We start from the raw sequence: 22,908 nt of genomic DNA on the forward strand, positions 1-22,908 counted from the left end.
CTGACGATCCCTCTGTTACGGTGATCAATAAAGGATGAGGAGGGACAAATGAGCTAAAGGCTGTCTTTAAGCACCGTTCGGATATCTGATACAGACATGGCCCAGTGAAAGTGACATTTTAGCTTTCCTGTACAGTATAATTATCCAGTTTTGTAACTTGATAAAGTGAAGACAGGATTAGGATACCAAGAATAGGATATTGTGTCTATGAATGTACACAGGCCGAGGTTGTCAAACTTTTTACTGTGATTTTGCCCTCCTTTCTTTTTGCTGTATTCAGTTATAAAGGAACTGTAAAGTACACACCCCTGGCGTGGTATACGTATTAGTGGCCAGGGTTGTAGTGTGTAAAATGTGTGTGCATGTCTTAAACAGTATTTTAGTGTGTAATGTGTGGACATGTCCACAGGGGCAGCAAATCACATTAGAGGTAATAATGTAATGACCGCTTAGCCCACTTGCCCTCCTCCGCCATTTTAGAAATTATACCCCAGACATATGTAAGCTGCTAATTCTCTCTGCTGCACCGGCTCACACATCACGTCACAGTTTGTGAGGAGTGAGGAGAAGAAGGCGTGGGTCATTCCATGGCGTGAGAACCAACCTACACGACAACACAACGGAAGCCATGATGTTCTAAGCAGGGCCAAGGACCTTCCAAATCCTCCCTCCCTCAGATCAGGGATAAAAGGGAAGAAGATTCTATTTCAGCACTACAGCAGCTCCATCGATCCTAGCCGTCACCACTTCCCTTCCCTCAGTCTGGCCCTCCCTGTATATGGCAGCCTGGCCTGCGGAGGAGGAGGCAGGCAACCTGAGTAGAGCTGCATCGATTCAAGCCGTCCATCATACAGGAGGCAGGGACTTACAGGAGGAGAACCTACCCAGCCAGGGCTGACGGGCTGGCGCTTAAGTGGGTGATTGAGTCCCCTGATCTCCAGTCTCTTTACTGTCCACCTGCAGCCTGCTCCTCCCCCATCCTCCCGTCCTCCTCCAGTCATTATTCTGGACCAGAGGGGGAGTACAAATACACAGAGAGGAGATAAGTGCCTGGGTGGAGCCGGTGGTGAGGAGAAGAGAGCTATATACTGTGTGTGGGGAAAAGGAAAATAAGCTGTCTTTATCTTCAGAGTCCCTCTCTATCAGTGGTGTGTTGTTGTTGTTGTTGTTGTTGTTGTTGTTGTTGTTGCTGATGTGTGGGCCAGTGCGGACGGAGATTGAAAAGTCAGGATTGTGAATGATGCTCTGTTGAAAGGCGGAAGTGCTATAATTGCCTGTTGAATCGATTAGTTCCTGGTCCATCTGCCTATCCTGCCCAGCCCAGCTGATGTTGCTCTACCTCAGTCTGGCCATGGAGTCCAACGAGAATGGGGAGAATTGGAGGGAGGAGGAGAATGGAGAGAAGTGGATGGAGGACCAGTGGGAGAAATGGTACAGTAGTATTTATATACTGTAGAGTTAAACCAGGGTCACATTCATTCAGGGTAAAAAGTAACAAAATGTTGTTCCAATGGATAACTAAAACAAGTGTTTACCAGACAAGCGTTTATTTGCCATTAAGGTCTAGACTTCTTGGCAGTGCCGTGCAGTAATGCTAATGTAAGACATAGAGACCACACTTTTTTCCTGTCTTTCTCGGGCCTTCATGCGAACCCCAATGCAAGCCTTTTAGTTAAAGGGTTTAGAGCTTTTTGATGTCAGCACAGATGGTTGTCCACCTGGTTGTACAACTGCCACTTACCATCAGGAGTATCAAGCACTACCTCACTAAGGTGAACGTGTGACTAAGTCGTTTGTCTGCAGAGAGCGACACCCCTGTGTTGACTCTCTCATTGATGTGTGTAAAAACAGTGTGCTCTGCCCTCAGCTCTCAGAGATGTTGAGTGACGGCGTGGTTTGTTTACTGTAGTGTGGTGTGACACGGTGTGTGTATGTCATGTCCTCAGGCTGACCCATGACATCAGCCTGGAGGAGTTTGAGGACGAGGACCTCTCTCAGGTCACAGAGATCACCGGTGAGGCGGGAGCCAGCCTTAACTACAATGACCTTGACTCTCAAGTAAGCTAATCTACATGTACACACACCAGACCTGGGTTCAAAAACACTTTCAAAGTGTCTAATGTGCTCGGATTGCAATTTTGCGACTTTTCTATTGGTCCATTAAGCCAGGCAAGCTCAATCAAGCACAGATCAAGTATTTGAAAGGATTTTGAATAGTATATGAACCCAGGTCTGGCACGCACAGTGTGGTGCCAGACTCAACTAAGACAACCTGGAGGACCAAGTAAGCTCCTCTGCACCAGTTTCCTTCAACAAACTCCTCCCTCCCTTCTCCCACAACACACCGTCTGACTTCACTCTGTTGCGGTCTTCTTTTTCAAAATATGAATATTCATAACGGAAGGTTGAGATATTGAGATAAATGTCGCTTCCATTATGTGCTTGCTGTTATTTTGGGGCTGTCACCGTGAGATGGTAGCCGCAGCGAAAGCACAAGCGGTAGTGGAATCCAGTTTAAGTAGTCCAAAGTCACTAATCAGATTAATGACTGCAGGCGGGGATGGTCTTGGTACACATGTGTTCCAGAGCCGAGTAGAACTAACATGCCACACGTCGTTAAAGCCTGGCCATCGCATCACTGGCCTCCGCCTTTAGCCCTGCAGATAGTCTACTTAACTAGCTGCTAGGGTGAACTGTCATTTTAGTACCAGTCAAATGGAGACGTCAGACCATACGTTAGCTTAGGGGAAGGTTGTATGATGTTGATGCACAGTCCAGCAGGTCTGTGGGCATCTTAATATTTTGTGGTTCAGGAAATGATTCCGTATTAAACATTAACTTTAGATTTGACGTCCGTGTAAAGACGGTAAGGATGTTACACGCTGCTGTTGTATACCTCACAAAACAGAAGAGTAGCCTAGCTTCGCCTGTGTTTGTTTTCAGGGAGGTTTATCCTACGACAGTATGATTGAATTAGAATGGCATTACAGTGAGCATGAGCAGAGAACGAGCCACAGGCTCAGGCTGCTGATGTCATTGCCAGGCCGTGATTGACTGGCTCCCTCTCTGCTCTCCTCCTCCTCTTCCCCTCCCTTCCCTTTCTCCTCACTGAATCCTTTTCTCTCTCTCTCTCTCTCTCCACTCGCTCTCATTCTTGCTTTCTCCGCCTCCCTCCCTCTCCCCCTCCACCTCACTGAATTATTCTCTCTATCTGCTGCAACACTGCTGCCTGGCTCTTCCCAGGACCATGTGACGTGGCCAGCCAGTAGCGAGGCGGGGAAGGCAGACGGGCGGGGGTTCAGGGAAGTGCAGGCGGAGGTGCTCCACTTGGACCTGATCGATGCTGAGGAGGAGATCCAGGAGGAAGAGGAGCACTGGGGCCTGATCCATGGTTCCCTCGACGACCGCAGACTCAACCAGGAAGAGAGAGGGGCCGTCGTTCTAACTCCTGTCAGACAGAAACAGCCCAATGTGATAGAATTCAAATCTGCTGAACATCCAGTCGCTATGGACACGTACAGGCCCAAGAGACCCACCACACTAGCGCTGTTTCCACAGGTGCAGCCTCAGCCTCCAAGGACTCAGGTGGGGACTGTTTATTTCTACCCTCTGTGATGACACGGCATCATCACATCATCTGTTTGGTCCATGTAATGTTGGATTAGCCATAGAACGGAATCTGTAAAGAGGCATTAAAGGGGCTGCTTCTATATCTTCCCTGGGATGACAGGCAGAACACATACGGTATCATAGATCATGTTAGGTTTGTTTGAAATATGAGATTCGATAGGATGGGATCTGTATGAGAGCAGTATAGAAGCTGGTAGCTTACACCCAGCACCAATTTACAGTAGAGATCCTGCTTATTTTCTCCTCTGTGATTACAGATCGTCTGTTTGGTTTAAATAATTAATGGGAGATGAGATAGAATTGAATCTGTATCGAGGCAGCATACCTTACCCAGGCACCAATTATCAACACGGATTTCCTTTTAATGTGATGTAAGCAATATGTCTACAGTGTGTATTTGTTAACGTCGTTAAATGGAAATATTTTCATTTCACATTGACAGCCACTGTACACCAGAAAAATCATCATGCTGGGACGGCCGTGGTTCTCGATCGAACCATTGTAACAGTAGAGGAAATGTTATTTCGTGTGACAACGAATGTGCTCGTTCTCTCTCGACGGAGCCCGTGCCTGCGACGGTGTTTGTAGCATGTGCTCCGTTCGATGTGCTGTGCTGTCCTTGATCTTTGCTGTCTGTAAATAGCGCACCCTTCCGTCCTTCTGTGAGTCTGTCAGCTTCCACCGCCAGCTGAGTGGCATCAGACAGGGAAGGAAGGGTGTGCTCTGCTGACTAGGGATAGCGATGGAAAGGACAAGTGTCAGTCCAAGGATAGGGCCGTTTACAATGACAATCCTATGTAGAGTGACTAAACGAGTGAGGATCTGCTCCCTCATCTTTCATCCGTTGCATCTCATGTTGATCTTTATAAAAAATATCTTTGATCTTTCCCTCGGAATAGACCTCTTGCCAGAATTAGATTTTGTAGGTTAGCATTTGTCGTAACAAAATGTGTTTATTATTGCTCGGATGCTTTGACATAGTCCAGTGAGCTTCAGACCTGTCTTCATTGAAGAAGTATACGACGAGGAGAGGGCTGTCATTTCTCCGGAGCAGATTTGGAATGATCTTAGTAATTGCCCACAATGCTCAGCACGACCAAATGCTCTACAGTCTCTAGTAGTAGAGTGCAGACTGCAGGTTGAATGTTTGACGGTTTCATCTTTTCACCTAAGCCATTCGTAGGAATATTGTAGTGTATGTACTGTATGTATGATACATGTACCCACCCAAACATCTCCACCCAGTTATAACTAGTTAAAATCAGGTATAACCAGTTGAAACCAGCGAGTTAGTTATAACCAAAACGTTAAGATGCTAAAAAGAAAATGTTTCAGAGAATCTGTTTCACAAGGATATTCATGAATGATGAGCACAATGTCTTTGTGGCAGATTAAATTCAAAGAAGATCAGGAATACCAAGATAAGGTGCGTGAACAGATGTAGGTTTGGACAACCTGCTACACTGACTGGTTAATCCTTACCCTGTCAAGGTTTCTTCCCATCAAATAACTTAACACCACATCCACTTTAGACTCAGATTCTGTCTGGCACTCTCGGCAGACTAAAGCAAATGCTACAAAGTATTCGAAAGATTTTGAAAGTATTTATTTTGAACCCAGGTCTGGCATGGGGAGGATGTTTTCTCCTCTGGGAGGTGTAATTCCTAATTCTAGCCCTGTCAGACCTGGTCACGTGACTATCGTCTCTGTGTATGGCACCACAACACGCCCTGACCTCAGAGTCCTGCTGCTGCTCGTGGTCTCACGCTGTGTTGGGAAGGATTAGGCGAACCACGGTTTAATGTCTCACTCCTACTCTGTCTGAGTGGTAGCCTGGTACAATGACAGAGACACTTGAGCTCAAGGCCTGGGGAAACGGGGAGTGAAAGCTTGATTCAGATAGCCTGGTCCCAGATCGGTTTGTGCTTTAGCAAGGCAGCACAAACCGATCTGGGACCAGGCTATCTGAATGGTGGTGTTCACTGCCTATTTTCACAGTCCTTGAGATTACATCCCCCTCAAGATCAACCCTGTTTCTGTAGGTTTTAGCTCCAAACCTAGTCTAGCGCCCCTGATTCTAGTAATAGTTAGCTGGTTGATAAGCTGAATCAGGTTAGTTACAACTGGGGTGGAGTGAAAACCAACAGGAGGCTAGCTCTCCAGCAACAGGGTGGTAGAGCCCTGCTCTATACTATATCACACCCACTCAGGTTTCTAATGTGATCAAGGTGAACGATTACTTAGAAACCTTAGCCCCTTTGTTGAGACTAAAAACCGGATTACTTTGATTGTGAACAACATCTGCCAGCCATATGTCACCATGGCTGTTGCCGTCACTATGTGTCCTACCTTGTTACATCACGCTGATGTGATGGATGGGTTGAGCCGTGTGTGTGTGCGTGCGCACGTGCGTGAGTACGTATGTAAGCTGCATTGGACAATGCAATGTGTGGCCAATGTAGCTTATGGAGCACACGGTTGTTCAATTATCATTACAGTCATCTCGGTTGTTTATTTGGGCTAAACACTTTTCTGACAATTAGGCTATTAGACATGATGATACTACTCTAAACTATGCCGGTGCCATGTTGTCTGAGACCTGAATCTCTCAGAGCAATATGACTGATTATGGTGGTGTCATGAATCGGATTACACAGTGGATGGTTATCAGTTGCCGGGGTTGGTTACTGTGGACAGGAGGACAGGAGGCCAAGGGGGAGGGTGAAGTGTACCAAAGTTTGTGAATCTACGTGAAGAGTAACCTTACCTGAGAGCCGAAGACTTCAACCAAAGGGATAACAGCTACCAAAATGATAACACAGTCTTGATAAACAGTCAGCCCCATGAATTCCAAAATGTCTTATTTTCATTTCATAAATAGAACTTGGAGCATTTCAACATCAAACCGTTCTATCAACACAAACCCCGACACACCAAAGAAACACACACACACACACACACACCTACACACAGTTTCTCTCTCCTCCAGTTCCTGGCCACGGTAACCATGGTAACAGAGCCAGTTCCAGTGCCCAGCAGCAGCTGCATCACGACTGTGAGTCAGCATCATCACTGTGAATGATCTCTATGACAGTGTGCTGCTGTGTAGTGTAACAGTCTTGACTTCCTCTTTATTGGCTAGCTCCTGATTCCTCTTCCTGGCAGCCGGATCAGATTGTGATGGTATGTGAGATGATGTCATCAGGGCTTGGTGAGTCTCGCCCCAAGCCAGCGCCATATATTTAGATGGCTGGGATCTCGCATTACCGTACTCCAAAGCCTCGTTCATCACTCGGCTGCAGGAAGCCTGGAACAGAGGCTAGGACTGAATAGATGTGATTGACAGCTGAGACAAGTCATTGATCATAGAGCTGCTTGGCTAGAAAAGGGCTGTGGACTGACTGGGCTGGACTGTGTGGTAGTAATAGAGAACAGCCGTCTTCTTAGGCAGAACAACCACTCATGCTTTTTAACAGCCACTCGTGTGTGTGTGTGTGTGTGTGTGTGTGTGTGTGTGTGTGTGTGTGTGTGTGTGTGTGTGTGTGTGTGTGTGTGTGTGTGTGTGTGTGTGTGTGTGTGTGTGTGTGTGTGTGTGTGTAACTATTCTTGTGGGGACCAGAAGGCTATTTCTATGGGGTTTAGGGTAAAGGTGATAATTAGGGTTATAATTATGTTAGGGTTAGGAGCTAGGGTTAATTTTAGGGTTAGGTTTTTAGGTTAGGGTTAAGGTTGGGGTAAGGGTGAGAGTACAGGTTAGGGGTTAGGGAAAATAGGATTTTGAATGTGACTGAATTGTGTGTCCCTACAAGGTTAGCTGTACAATACTGTGTGTGTACGCACACTCTTAAAGGGTGATGTAATGTTTATCAAATAAAAGTTACATCGAACTATCTTTCTCTCCTCTCTCTCTTCCTGTCTCTCGATCTTTACCTCTCTCTGTCTGTAATATCATTGTAGGACAAGGATACAATTAACAACAACTCATTTGGAAAGAAGGACACGTGGAAGGAGAATCTGTCAAACTCCAACTCCTCCTCCCCCCACATAACAGGTGAGAATGGGATATTCACTGGTATAAACCACATACTGTGCATGTATACAGTACTTTCTTGTGAGAGTAATATACCAACATTAACTTTGAACAAGGCAGCAACGCTTCTGTTCGCAGAAGTGGACGCATTTCGAAAACGACAACTTCCCGTGGCGTTGTTCTAGACATTTTTCTTTAATTTGTGTCAATGAGCACAAAGTAATTCCACACATGTCAACACCACAGTACAGTATTTTATTCAACTCCAATCCGCTAATCCCCTCATAAAGGCGAGCCCGACATGAACACTCACAGTCATAATCCTTAACATTTTCAAGAGATAGAAAATATTAAAAGCCCAGCATCTTCACTGTTCTCATACTTCAGTATGATACATACAACAAGAACATGTTGGCCAGGAAACCCGACAATGGCTCTCATCCTGTAACTCTTTCCCATGCAGCACGGATACTGTTACTCTAGCTACATCCCTTATAATCCTTCAGCAGTTTGAGGCCTAATTAATAATCTTTTGTTTTTGCTTGTGTTGTTGTTTTGCTTGTGTGTGTTAAAGGCGATCTGACACCCACTAATGAGCAGGTCAACGATGAGTCTAAAGTCCAGCAGCACAACGATGGCTCTGTGGCCAAACAACCCCAACACAGAGGTACAGTCCCAGAGAAGGCAGTCAAGGCATACAGCAAGGACTACTCCACGTTCATCTCACATGGACCTACAGAATCACGGGGCAGGCAGCGTGGCGCAAAGCAGCGGGACAAGAAGGCCTCCACTGCTCCACACAACCAGACTACAGCAGCAAAGCCGAAAGCAGGCAGTATGAGAGACAAAGCTGTGGATGGGGATAGGGATGGGAGCAGAGGGCGAGGAGGACAGGGGCAAGGGCGGGGGTGCTGCCGCGAGGAGAAGCGCCAGCCAGAAGCCACGGAGGAGATCTACCTGACACCGGTACACCAGAAGAACGCAGACACTGACCGTCCAGACTCTGACCGTCCCTTCCTGTCTCAGAGCAGCGAGGGCAATCGCATGTCGATCAGCTCCGACGCGGAGGGACCCCCAGCGTACACAAACACTGCCCTCCCCAACCGAACAAACCCCTCCATCAGCGAGGAGGACGAGGTCTACCTGCAACCCCCTGCACCTCCTCCGCGTTCCTCCTCCATCTCCTCATGCTTTAGGCCATCTGACAGTGAGGGAGGGGAGCGGGAAAGAGAGTTGTGGGACAGGGGCTCTAAGTCTAGGTCTAAGGGTGAGTCGGGGGGGTCGGGGGCCCTGCGGACTGCACACGCTCAGAGCTCCGAGGCCGATGGCCTCTCCTATGACTCTGTTAAGTACACCCTAGTGGTGGACGAGCACGCCAAGTTAGAACTGGTGAGCTTGAAGCAGTGCTACCAGAGCTACAGTGATGAAAGCGACACAGAGACGGTATATGAGTCAGCCAACGAGGAAGAGGACTATGAGGTGGATCACAGCGAGCTGAAGAGAGAAAGGAAGTCATCACGTCTGTCGAGGGCTTCTTCGTCCTCTGAGGCAGGAGTTGGCGGGGGACCTCGAACACGCAAGTTCCGCAATGTGTTCGTGAACAGACATTTACACTCTTCTGGTGAGTTTTGTGTGACTGGCTGCTGCCAATGATCCTTTTCTTCCCCCGAGGCAGACCAGGCTCAGGATAATGCTCATACTCAATTGTATTGTAAATTCATTGAAACCATGTTTATATTTCTGAAGACAAAGGACTGAACTTACTTTCTTACTTCAAAGGAATTACAGAAGTTAGAATGCCCTATTTAACATGATTAAAAGACACCAAATTCAGCAAAGTTACTCCTGTATAGTACTCTTGTTTTGGCACTTTGTTATTCCATTTTTATCACAATGACCTAAAGCTCCTCTCCTGCCTTGTGTCCTCCAGGTGCGGAGTCCTTTGGCCTGTTCTCCTGTGTGTTAGATGGAGTAGAGCAAGAGCAGAGCCACAGAGCTGTGTTCAGGTGAGGCATTGCTTGGTTTTACTCTTCATAAAAACTTAGTTGATATAAAGACTCATGAATGAGCCATTATAAATGAGTTATCCGTAAGTGATAATCAACGACGAGCGTTCTATGGAAAAAGTTACATTATTTGCCAGAGAGCGCATAGAGCCACGGCAGCTAGCCTAGTGGTTAAGAGCATTGGACCAGTAACTGGAAAGTTCACTGATTTGAATCCCCAAGCTGACTACGTGTAAAATCTGTTGATGTGCCCTTGAGCAAGGCATGTCACCCAATTGCTCCTGCAAGTCGTTTAGGATAAGACCGTCTGCTAAATGACATGTATATATATTTATACCACAGCGTTGATGGATACTGGTTCTGATTGGTTAGCATTCTAGAATGGACAATAGAAGCATATTAACCATATAACGGAAACGGTTTGAAAAGATACCGGGACAGTTAGAAAAGATACCGGGACACCTTGCAATCACGACACAATAAGCCCCTACACATGCAAACCATACAAAGTTACAGAAAGCTAAACCAACAACCACACCAACCTGAAATTGGATACAATGTAAACGCAGGTCCAACAAGGAAACAACGTGGTGAACATGAATCCTACTGTTGCAGTCTTGAGGCATGTGGAGCTACAGTTGAAGTCGGAAGTGAACATACACCTTAGCCAAATACATTTAAACTCAGTTTTCACAACTCCTGACATTTAATCCTAGTAACAATTCCCTGTTTTAGTTCAGTTAGGATCACCACTTTATTTTAAGAATGTGAAATGTCAGAATAATAGTAGAGAGAATAATTTACTTCAGCTTTTATTTCTTTCATCACATTCCCAGTGGGTCAGAAGTTTACATACGTTATATTAGTATTTGGTAGCATTGCCTTTAAATTGTTTAACTTGGGTGAAACGTTTCGGGTAGCCTTCCACAAGCTTCCCACAGTAAGTTGGGTGAATTTTGGCCCATTCCTCCTGACAGAGCTGGTGTAACTGAGTCAGGTTTGTAGGCTTCCTTGCTCGCACACGCTTTTTCAGTTCTGCCCACAAATGTTCTATGTGATTGAGGTCAGGGCTTTGTTATGGCCACTCCAATACCTTGACTTTGTTGTCCTTAAGTCATTTTGCCACAACTTTGGAAGTATGCTTGGGGTCATTGTCCATTTGGAAGACCCATTTGCGACCAAGCTTTAACTTCCTGACTGATGTCTTGAGATGTTGCTTCAATATATCCACATCATTTTCCTGCCTCATGATGCAATCTATTTTGTGAAGTGCACCAGCCCCTCCTGCAGCAAAGCAACCCCACAACATGATGCTGCCACCCCCTTGCTTCATGGTTGGGATGGTGTTCTTCGGCTTGCAAGCCTCCCCCTTTTTCCTCCAAACATAACGATGGTCATTATGGCCAAATAGTTCTATTTTTGTTTCATCAGACTAGAGAACATTTCTCCAAAAAGTATGATCTTTGTTCCCATGTGCAGTTGCAAACCGTAGTCTGGCTTTTTTATGGCGGTTTTGGAGCAGTGGCTTCTTCCTTGCTGAGTGGCTGTAACGGCTTTCGTCTTCCTCCTCGTTAGAGGAGGAGAAGTTAGAAGGATTGGAGGACCAATGTGCAGCGACGTAATTGTTCATCTTTGTTTAATAAAAGTGAACACTCAAAATACAAAAAAACAACATGTGAAAAACCGAAACAGTTCTGTCTGGTGCAGACACACGAAGACTGAAGACAACCACCCACAAAACAGGCTACCTAAATATCGTTCCCAATCAGGGACAACGATTGACAGCTGCCTCTGATTGAGAACCATATCAGGCCAAACACAGAAATAGCAAAACATAGAAATACAAACATAGACTGCCCACCCCAACTCATGCCCTGACCATACTAAATAAAGACAAAACAAAGGAAATAAAGGTCAGAACGTGACAGTACCCGCCTATAGGGGAGGGTCTGGGTGGGCATCTGTCCGCGGTGGCGGCTCTGGCGCTGGACGTGGACCCCACTCCACCATTGTCTTTGTCCGCTTTCTTAGCGTCCTTTGAGCGGCGATCCTCGCCGCCGACCTTGGCCTGGGAACCCTAATAAAGGGCCCCACTGGACTGAGGAAACTCTTCATTACTGAGGGGCAGCTCAGGACTGAGGGGCAGCTAAGGACTGAGGGGCAGCTCCGGACTGAGGGGCAGCTCCGGACTGAAGGGCGGCTCTGGCAGCTCCTGACTGGCGGGCGGCTCTGGCAGCTCCTGACTGGCGGGCGGCTCTCGCAGCTGCTGACTGGCGCGTGGCTCTGGCAGCTCCTGACTGGCGTGTTTGAAAAACGAGTTTGACCAGTTGTTTTCAGTTTGACTAGTTTGACCAGTTGTTTTCAGCAACTGACATTTTATTTGATTGTCATATTGGCAGGTTTGTAGCAACAAACTATTTAGCTAGCTTCTAGCCTAGTGTTTGATATGTATTGAGATTTCCTTGTCATGACCCGTGTCGAGTGTCCCTTGTCATGACCCGTGTCGAGTGTTGTTTGTAGCAAGTACAGTCTGCATGTGTCGGCGCTTATTGTGTCATGATTGCAAGGTGTCCCAACATCTTTTCCAACTGTCCCGATATATTTTCCAACTGTCCACTCTAGAATGCCCTTCCAGCCATTCATAAACGACTATTCAACAATGCTATGGTATAAAATGATTAGAATTACTTTGTCTCGGGCCTAACAATACCGTGCCAATATATCCCCTCCAAACACCAGCTCAAGCCCTAGAATGGAATTCTAGCCAGTCAGAGACGAGGACTCAACAATGCTGTGATAGAAATATTTGTAAATGCTTGAAGCAATCTTACACAGGGTCCTCCTTCAGGTACCGACAAACACATTAGAGATTCATTACATGGATTAATATCAAACATAACATCATAGTGGTCAGTGTGATTAACACCTCATTAGCAAGATAATCCAAAAAACACTTTGTAAATACATTTGATTGATTTATTGATTGAATGATTAACCATGCCGTCTGTGTGATTAACAGGTTTGTCCCTCGCCATGGCGATGAGCTGGAGCTAGAAGTGGACGACCCTCTGCTTATGGAGGTTCAGGCTGACGATCTGTGGTGTAAGGCCTACAACATGAGAACTGGGGCCTGCGGCATCTTCCCTGCCTACTACGCTGCCAAGGTCACCCAGGAACCCATCAAAGGTATCAAATATGGTTTATACTGTTTATGATGGTCTATTTAATCCATTAGACAGGCTTTGGACACAGCAAAGGTACTGTCATCAACACACTTTGGGAATCAGTGTTTGGTTATAGGATCAATATAGACGTTCTATGAAATGCATTCAGTTCATTAGCCTGAGTGCAAGTCTGTGCCCTCTTGCCAACTCCTTGTCCCTTATTGTCATGCCAAATATGTTTGCCCATAGGAGTTGGCATTTTGGCAAGAGAGCACAAACAGTATAGGATGGATAGGATCTTTAAATAGCCTGATTTGGCTCTGAATGAACCTCTAATGCATAATATGCTGACAAATAGAACTCTAAGTGTGTCTTTGCCCTTGCCTTTGTCTTACCCTATCTCCGTTAGATGACAAAGAGGACTGGGTAGACAGGTTCCGAGTGAAGTTCCTGGGTTCTGTTAACGTACCCTACCACAAAGGCAACGATGTGCTTTGTGCTGCTATGCAAAAGGTACAGTATCCGCTCCCCTGGTGGTGTGTTGAGGTTTGTAATCTCAACCATAATTTCACAATCCTCAATTGGAAGAATAGAGACAGAACGTGATTAGGCAGCCTATTGTACTTACAGCAAAGTCTGAGAACGGATTGGCTTATTTAAAACCTGAGTGGATACGCTGGCGTGCACATGTAAACAATCAAGCTGCGCTATTGTGTTCGTCAACAGATTGCTAACAACCGCCGGATGACCATGCAGCCTCCCTCTGCATGTATTCTGGAAATCAACATGAAGGGGGTGAAAATCATTGTGCAAGATGAATGTAGGACCTCGGAAAGAGTATGTCCTCTCTTATACACTGAAATGCCCTTTTTTATTGATATCTGTGTTCACAATGCCTCACTGTTATTGGTTTATGCATCAGTGTTCAAGGCCGATGTAAATGTACACATTTTTCATTTCGATTAGCTAGACACATGTTGTGATAAGGAATGTTCCAGTCAGACCAAAGTTAATCCTGTAAGTCATTTGTAGTCATACATTAGTCCTAGTCCCTCATACGTTTGTCATACATTGGAAAATACAAGTCTGGAGTATTTCTGTAGGCATGGAAAATACAGTATAACTAGACCTTTTCAGAACAGGGTTCAAGCAAGGTTCAACACAAGGTTATGTACGACTAGATCTTTTCAAAACAGTCTTGGGTGGAAAGCAGCAGTCCTTTAGCAGGGTGGACATTTCCCTCCTGGGATACGGTGGTCCTGTGGTCGGTGACATAACCCCTCTTGCATAATGACCACTTAGTTTTAAGACTTTTTAATCCTCCTCACTCGTGGTTCCACCAGTGTGTCCCATTGGACTGGCTTACTGTATGAGTAAACTCTCAGACACAGACCATAGGGTCTGAGCCTAACATTATGCTCTGTTCTTACCGAGGTATGGTGTGGTGTGGCCTGAGAGTCAGTCTGTTTCTGCTCTCTTGACAACTCTTTATTGAAATTGCCATGGCAAACATGAGCGGAAACAGACTGGAACCCAGGCTACGCTAGTATAATGCATCCACTCAGGCCCGACAGCCACTGTACCCATAGAAATAGAACTAGCACATTCTATAAGTACTCTCTAATTCTATGACATCACATGCTAGTGCAGGAACTCACCGTGACGATCTCTCATCTCTATGTATATTTTCACAGGGGGATAAGTGCTTTCACTTTTTCCAGCTTAAGAACATCTCCTTTTGCGGCTGTCACCCAAAACATAACAAGTGAGTAAATGACACATACTGTAACGGGTGACGCTCTCCTCATCCTCGGACGAGGTGAGGAGAGAGGGATCTGAAGACCAAAACGCAGGCTTTGGGAAATAAGCCATCTTTTATTTAATAACGATGATGGCAAACACGAAACGAAACAAACACTTTCAAAACTACAAAATAACAAAACGACGTTGACGAGACCTGAACATAAACTTACATAACTAAACAAACTTACGTACAGGAAACAGACGACATCGAAACGAAACAAACAAACGCTACAGTCCCATGTGGTACGAACAGACATACGGACACAGGAGACAATCACCCACAAACAAACAGTGAGAATGCCCTACCTAAATATGACTCTTAATTAGAGGCGAACGCAAACCACCTGCCTCTAATCAAGAGCCATACCAGGCAAACCAAAACCAACATAGAAACAGATAACATAGAATGCCCACCCAACCTCACGTCCTGACCAACTAACACACAAAAACTAACATAAATAGGTCAGGAACGTGACAGTACCCCCCCCACAAGGTGCGAACTCCGGACGCACCAGCACAAAGTCTAGGGGAGGGTCTGGGTGGGCATCTAACCACGGTGGTGGTTCAGGCTCGGGGCGCGGTTCCCACCCCACCATAATCCATCCTAACTTCCTCCCTCCAAGAATGTCCACCCTCTTTCTTCCCCCACAAAATCCTCTTAATAACATATCTAAGAATGACAACACCGGGACAGAGAGATAAACCAAGACAGAGGGATAGATAAGAATATAGAGGTAGAAAAAGATAGAGAGGGAGATCAGGATAGAGGGGCAACTCCGGACTGAAGGGCAGCTCCGGACAGAGAGACAGCTCTGGACTGATGGGCAGTTCTGGGTATCTAGCCTTTTCAGGCTGAAGGGCAGCTCATGGCTGACTGACGACTCTCGACGCTCATGGCAGGCTGACGGCTCTCGACGCTCATGGCAGGCTGACGGCTCTCGACGCTCATGGCAGGCTGACGGCTCTCGACGCTCATGGCAGGCTGACGGCTCTCGACGCTCATGGCAGGCTGACGGCTCTCGACGCTCATGGCAGGCTGACGGCTCTCGACGCTCATGGCGCTCTGACGGCTCTGGCTGCTCATGGCGCTCTGACGGCTCTGGCTGCTCATGGCGCTCTGACGGCTCTGGCTGCTCATGGCTCGCTGGCGGCTCTGGCTGCTCATGGCTCGCTGGCGGCTCTGGCAGATCCTGTCTGGTTGGCGGCTCTGGCAGATCCTGTCTGGTTGACGGCTCTGGCAGATCCTGTCTGGTTGGCGGCTCTGGCAGATCCTGTCTGGTTGGCGGCTCTGGCAGATCCTGTCTGGTTGGCGGCTCTGGCAGATCCTGTCTGGTTGGCGGCTCTGGCAGATCCTGTCTGGCTGACGGCTCTAGCAGATCCTGTCTGGCTGACGGCTCTAGCGGCTCCTGTCTGGCTGACGGCTCTAGCGGCTCCTGTCTGGCTGACGGCTCTGTAGGCTCATGGCAGACGGGCGGCTTTGCAGGCTCATGGCAGACGGGCGGCTTTGCAGGCTCCTGGCAGGCGGATGGCTCAGACGGCGCTGGGGAGACGGATGGCTCAGATGGCGCTGGGGAGACGGATGGCTCAGATGGCGCTGGGGAGACGGATGGCTCAGATGGCGCTGGGGAGACGGATGGCTCAGATGGCGCTGGGGAGACGGATGGCTCTGGCCGGATATGGCGCACTGTAGACCTGGTGCGTGGTGCCAGAACTGGAGGCACCGTGCTAATGACAAGCACCTTCCTACTAGTGCGGGGAGCAGGGACAGGCCACACTGTATTCTCAAAGCCTACTCTATCCCTGATGCGTGGTACCGGCACTGGTGACGCCGGGCTGAGGACAAGCACATCAGGATTAGTAGGGGGAGAATATACAGTGTGTACAGGGCTCTGGAGACGCACTGGTAGCTTAGTGCGTGGGGCCGGAACTGGAGGCACCGGGCTAGATACACGCACTACAGGGAGAGTGCGTGGAGGAGGAACAGGGCTCAGGATACGCACTGGTAGCCTAGTGCGTAGTGTATACACTGTAGGTACTAGGCTGGGGCGGGGAGGTGGTGCCGGAAATACCGGACCGTGGAGGCGTACTGGCACTCTTGAGCATTGAGCTTGCCCAACCTTACCTGGTTGAATACTCCCGGTTGCCCGACCAGTGCGGGGAGGTGGAATAACCCGCACCGGGCTATGTAGGCGAACCGGGGAAACCATGCGTAAGGCAGGTGCCATGTATGCCGGCCCGAGGAGACGCACTGGAGACCAGACGCGTTGAGCCGGCCTCATGACACCTGGCTCAATACTCAATCTAGCCCTACCAGTGCGGGGAGGTGGAATAACCCGCACTGGGCTATGCACTCGTACAGGAGACACCGTGCGCTCTACTGCGTAACACGGCGCCTGCCCGTACTCCCGCTCTCCACGGTAAGCCTGGGAAGTGGGCGCAGGTCTCCTACCTGCCCTTGGCCCACCACCTCCTAGCCCCCCCCCAAGAAATTTTTGGGAATTACTTACGGGCTTTTTCGGCTTCCGTGCCAGACGCGTTCCCTCATAGCTCCGGTTCCTCTCTCCGGTAGCCTCCGCTCTCCTCAGTGCCTCCAGCTGTTCCCATGGGAGGCGATCTCTACCAGCTAGGATCTCCTCCCAAGTGTAGCAACCCTTTCCATCCAAAACCTCGTCCCATGTCCATTGCTCCTTTCTCTCCTGTCCCTTACTCCGTTTCGTTTTCCCTTGCCGCTTGGTCTTAGCGTGTTGGTGGGTGATTCTGTAACGGGTGACGCTCTCCTCATCCTCGGACGAGGTGAGGAGAGAGGGATCTGAAGACCAAAACGCAGGCTTTGGGAAATAAGCCATCTTTTATTTAATAACGATGATGGCAAACACGAAACGAAACAAACACTTTCAAAACTACAAAATAACAAAACGACGTTGACGAGACCTGAACATAAACTTACATAACTAAACATAAACTTACGTACAGGAAACAGACGACATCGAAACGAAAACGAAACAAACAAACGCTACAGTCCCATGTGGTACGAACAGACATACGGACACAGGAGACAATCACCCACAAACAAACAGTGAGAATGCCCTACCTAAATATGACTCTTAATTAGAGGCGAACGCAAACCACCTGCCTCTAATCAAGAGCCATACCAGGCAAACCAAAACCAACATAGAAACAGATAACATAGAATGCCCACCCAACCTCACGTCCTGACCAACTAACACACAAAAACTAACATAAATAGGTCAGGAACGTGACAGTACCCCCCCCACAAGGTGCGAACTCCGGACGCACCAGCACAAAGTCTAGGGGAGGGTCTGGGTGGGCATCTAACCACGGTGGTGGTTCAGGCTCGGGGCGCGGTTCCCACCCCACCATAATCCATCCTAACTTCCTCCCTCCAAGAATGTCCACCCTCTTTCTTCCCCCACAAAATCCTCTTAATAACATATCTAAGAATGACAACACCGGGACAGAGAGATAAACCAAGACAGAGGGATAGATAAGAATATAGAGGTAGAAAAAGATAGAGAGGGAGATCAGGATAGAGGGGCAACTCCGGACTGAAGGGCAGCTCCGGACAGAGAGACAGCTCTGGACTGATGGGCAGTTCTGGGTATCTAGCCTTTTCAGGCTGAAGGGCAGCTCATGGCTGACTGACGACTCTCGACGCTCATGGCAGGCTGACGGCTCTCGACGCTCATGGCAGGCTGACGGCTCTCGACGCTCATGGCAGGCTGACGGCTCTCGACGCTCATGGCAGGCTGACGGCTCTCGACGCTCATGGCAGGCTGACGGCTCTCGACGCTCATGGCAGGCTGACGGCTCTCGACGCTCATGGCGCTCTGACGGCTCTGGCTGCTCATGGCGCTCTGACGGCTCTGGCTGCTCATGGCGCTCTGACGGCTCTGGCTGCTCATGGCTCGCTGGCGGCTCTGGCTGCTCATGGCTCGCTGGCGGCTCTGGCTGCTCATGGCTCGCTGGCGGCTCTGGCAGATCCTGTCTGGTTGGCGGCTCTGGCAGATCCTGTCTGGTTGACGGCTCTGGCAGATCCTGTCTGGTTGGCGGCTCTGGCAGATCCTGTCTGGTTGGCGGCTCTGGCAGATCCTGTCTGGTTGGCGGCTCTGGCAGATCCTGTCTGGTTGGCGGCTCTGGCAGATCCTGTCTGGCTGACGGCTCTAGCAGATCCTGTCTGGCTGACGGCTCTAGCGGCTCCTGTCTGGCTGACGGCTCTAGCGGCTCCTGTCTGGCTGACGGCTCTGTAGGCTCATGGCAGACGGGCGGCTTTGCAGGCTCATGGCAGACGGGCGGCTTTGCAGGCTCCTGGCAGGCGGATGGCTCAGACGGCGCTGGGGAGACGGATGGCTCAGATGGCGCTGGGGAGACGGATGGCTCAGATGGCGCTGGGGAGACGGATGGCTCAGATGGCGCTGGGGAGACGGATGGCTCAGATGGCGCTGGGGAGACGGATGGCTCTGGCCGGATATGGCGCACTGTAGACCTGGTGCGTGGTGCCAGAACTGGAGGCACCGTGCTAATGACAAGCACCTTCCTACTAGTGCGGGGAGCAGGGACAGGCCACACTGTATTCTCAAAGCCTACTCTATCCCTGATGCGTGGTACCGGCACTGGTGACGCCGGGCTGAGGACAAGCACATCAGGATTAGTAGGGGGAGAATATACAGTGTGTACAGGGCTCTGGAGACGCACTGGTAGCTTAGTGCGTGGGGCCGGAACTGGAGGCACCGGGCTAGATACACGCACTACAGGGAGAGTGCGTGGAGGAGGAACAGGGCTCAGGATACGCACTGGTAGCCTAGTGCGTAGTGTATACACTGTAGGTACTAGGCTGGGGCGGGGAGGTGGTGCCGGAAATACCGGACCGTGGAGGCGTACTGGCACTCTTGAGCATTGAGCTTGCCCAACCTTACCTGGTTGAATACTCCCGGTTGCCCGACCAGTGCGGGGAGGTGGAATAACCCGCACCGGGCTATGTAGGCGAACCGGGGAAACCATGCGTAAGGCAGGTGCCATGTATGCCGGCCCGAGGAGACGCACTGGAGACCAGACGCGTTGAGCCGGCCTCATGACACCTGGCTCAATACTCAATCTAGCCCTACCAGTGCGGGGAGGTGGAATAACCCGCACTGGGCTATGCACTCGTACAGGAGACACCGTGCGCTCTACTGCGTAACACGGCGCCTGCCCGTACTCCCGCTCTCCACGGTAAGCCTGGGAAGTGGGCGCAGGTCTCCTACCTGCCCTTGGCCCACCACCTCCTAGCCCCCCCCCAAGAAATTTTTGGGAATTACTTACGGGCTTTTTCGGCTTCCGTGCCAGACGCGTTCCCTCATAGCTCCGGTTCCTCTCTCCGGTAGCCTCCGCTCTCCTCAGTGCCTCCAGCTGTTCCCATGGGAGGCGATCTCTACCAGCTAGGATCTCCTCCCAAGTGTAGCAACCCTTTCCATCCAAAACCTCGTCCCATGTCCATTGCTCCTTTCTCTCCTGTCCCTTACTCCGTTTCGTTTTCCCTTGCCGCTTGGTCTTAGCGTGTTGGTGGGTGATTCTGTAACGGGTGACGCTCTCCTCATCCTCGGACGAGGTGAGGAGAGAGGGATCTGAAGACCAAAACGCAGGCTTTGGGAAATAAGCCATCTTTTATTTAATAACGATGATGGCAAACACGAAACGAAACAAACACTTTCAAAACTACAAAATAACAAAACGACGTTGACGAGACCTGAACATAAACTTACATAACTAAACATAAACTTACGTACAGGAAACAGACGACATCGAAACGAAAACGAAACAAACAAACGCTACAGTCCCATGTGGTACGAACAGACATACGGACACAGGAGACAATCACCCACAAACAAACAGTGAGAATGCCCTACCTAAATATGACTCTTAATTAGAGGCGAACGCAAACCACCTGCCTCTAATCAAGAGCCATACCAGGCAAACCAAAACCAACATAGAAACAGATAACATAGAATGCCCACCCAACCTCACGTCCTGACCAACTAACACACAAAAACTAACATAAATAGGTCAGGAACGTGACACATACTTAACTAAGGAAGTCATTCAACTCCAGGCTACAGGCCTGTAAATACCAAATCAGATTGATGGCCACTTCACCCACTTGGCAAAAACTGGTTCAATCAACTTTCCATGTCATTTCAACCCCCCCAAAATTAAGTGATGACGTTGAATCACCGTGGGAAACTGATTGGATTTGCACAGTCATCAATGAAAGGGAATTTCGTCTTTTTCACTTTAAACTTTGAACCTAAATCCAATGACACGGTTCCAGTTTTTTGTTGATTCCATGTTGAATCCATGTCCGTTGACCACTCAACCAAATCTAAATCAAAACTGACGTCTGTGCCCAGTGGGCAATTATTTAACGAAACTTCAAGAGCTGTATCTCAAGGGCAAAAAGACTAGCAAGTAGCAGCTACTGTATCTGGAGCATGTTGTACCACGCCTCTCCCATTGATTCCAGGTATTTTGGATTCATCACCAAACATCCTGATCACCAGAGGTTTGCTTGCCATGTGTTTATGTCAGACGACTCCATGATGCCTCTGGCTCAGTCGGTTGGGTAAGCTCTCTAACGTGTCTCTCTCCTCCTTTCTCTCTGCCACTCATCTCTTCTTTACTATCCAAATATGCTAATGATTATGAACATCATACTGTTTATAATGATGCATCTTTCTATTCACAAACTACTGCTCACTATTTGTACCTAACCTCTCTTGCGTTGTTCCTACCTATAGGAAAGCCTTCCAGCTGTACTACAAGGAAACGGTGGGCTACTCATGCCCAACAGAGGACATCTTCATTGAGTAGCTTTCTTCTCGCTATAGTACATTTCTCCAATGTTGTGTCATGATGAAACAACTTGCATGGTGGATTACTGCATTGAATGGTAACGCTTTTAGTAATATTGATCTGTCACACAGGTCTACTTGGTGCGGCTTCCTATTCACTGTCATGTTTCCACAGCACAAACATGTCTACAGAAATACCCAAACTAAAGCATTACCAATCCTATCCAAAAGAGCATACATGTATCTTTCTTAAAAAAAAGGTAATTGGCCAAAAATACAGTACTTTTAAAATGTAAAGTGTGCAGCCAAATGTAAGGACCGGCACTACAGTACAGAAATTCCCAAAAGTAGTTACAGATTTCAGATCTAATTCAATATCACATTCAAAATCAAGATAGAATATGTTTCTATATGTGTGGCTTTACGAGCAATTCCAAATGATATGAGATCACTATATCAAGTCACCTGGAAACCTTGTCTTTGTACAGAGGAAGACAGAGAGGCAGTGATTTCAATCTGTCTGTATGTGCCCGTGGACTGTTTTTAAAATCACACTGTGTTTGATTTCAGAATCAGTTAGTATGTATGTTGGATGGGAAAGTGTATTAATGGATTAATGGTCCCCATCACATCATAACAGGTTTTAAATGAAGTCCAGTTCATCATTCTCACCAATGAACTTTGACTAGGGCCTGTCATCTATCTTCCAATACCAAAAAGGTGAATTCACTTTTCTTTTTCTCTTATTCATGTGACTCCGTACAGCCAATGGCAATGTCCGCTTTAGGCTTGTGGATTTGACAGCTCTTAGCACAGTTCCACCTCTGACACCTCCAAAACAACTGCAATGTGGATGTCGGCCAAAGCGGATATGATTTAATAGAGCCCATACTCCTACTGTAACTTGGAAACAATATTTTTGGCCCAAATTGTAAGGTGGGATTACTGAATAAGGAAAACACTTTAATAAATATGATCTTGGAATCACTGTGGTCTTTCCACTTTAAAAGTCACCCAGAAGGCATGTGTTCTAAAATCATGTTTTCAAACCACAAGTAGTGCCTATTTTCTAATTATTGTGATTACTGTATACATTATGTATTTCCTTTTTATTTGAGAAGGTTATCCTGGCACTGTGGGACAGATGTAATACCTGTGCAATATAAATATGCTGTTTGTAAATGAAATGTCCTACAGTAAGTTTGATCAAACCCAGTGTGTATTGCATGATATCAATGTCAAACAAAACAATGTAGAGAAAAAAAACACAGGATGTCAATTCTTGTCATTAAATGTGAAGGTGTTTACATCCTCTCTGAACTTACTGATTTATATTTTCCTTGATGATTCCATCTCTAAACAACCCGCTAAGAGGTAACCTGAGGTGTACAAATCTTCCTGGCCATGCAGTGAGACATTATTGCCATGGG

The 22,908-nt window shown here is 47.9% G+C and overlaps 1 protein-coding gene across 1 annotated transcript; it reads left to right on the top strand.

Annotated features, from left to right (window-relative positions):
- Positions 1-1,351: 1,351 nt before the first annotated feature.
- LOC129867677 (C-Jun-amino-terminal kinase-interacting protein 1-like) lies at positions 1,352-22,802 on the top strand. The gene is made up of 12 exons (XM_055941246.1): positions 1,352-1,431; positions 1,947-2,058; positions 3,064-3,585; positions 7,588-7,681; positions 8,235-9,281; positions 9,591-9,666; positions 12,686-12,852; positions 13,240-13,343; positions 13,557-13,667; positions 14,525-14,595; positions 21,151-21,249; positions 21,425-22,802. Exons 1-12 carry the CDS (start codon positions 1,352-1,354, stop codon positions 21,495-21,497), a joined length of 2,556 nt encoding a protein of 851 aa, XP_055797221.1. The 3' UTR covers positions 21,498-22,802.
- The last annotated feature ends 106 nt before the right edge of the window (positions 22,803-22,908 follow it).

The sequence above is a fragment of the Salvelinus fontinalis genome, chromosome 12, assembly GCF_029448725.1.
Source record: "Salvelinus fontinalis isolate EN_2023a chromosome 12, ASM2944872v1, whole genome shotgun sequence".
NCBI classification, from domain to species: Eukaryota; Metazoa; Chordata; class Actinopteri; order Salmoniformes; family Salmonidae; genus Salvelinus; species Salvelinus fontinalis.

Excerpts from the sequence above, each read along its gene's own strand:
- LOC129867677 (XM_055941246.1), top strand. The coding sequence starts at position 1,352 with ATGGAGTCCAACGAGAATGGGGAGAATTGGAGGGAGGAGGAGAATGGA. Across the intron at positions 2,059-3,063 it reads ACAATGACCTTGACTCTCAA|TCTCTGCTCTCCTCCTCCTC; the intron begins GTAAGCTAATCT and ends TGACTGGCTCCC. Across the intron at positions 9,282-9,590 it reads CAGACATTTACACTCTTCTG|GTGCGGAGTCCTTTGGCCTG; the intron begins GTGAGTTTTGTG and ends TGTGTCCTCCAG.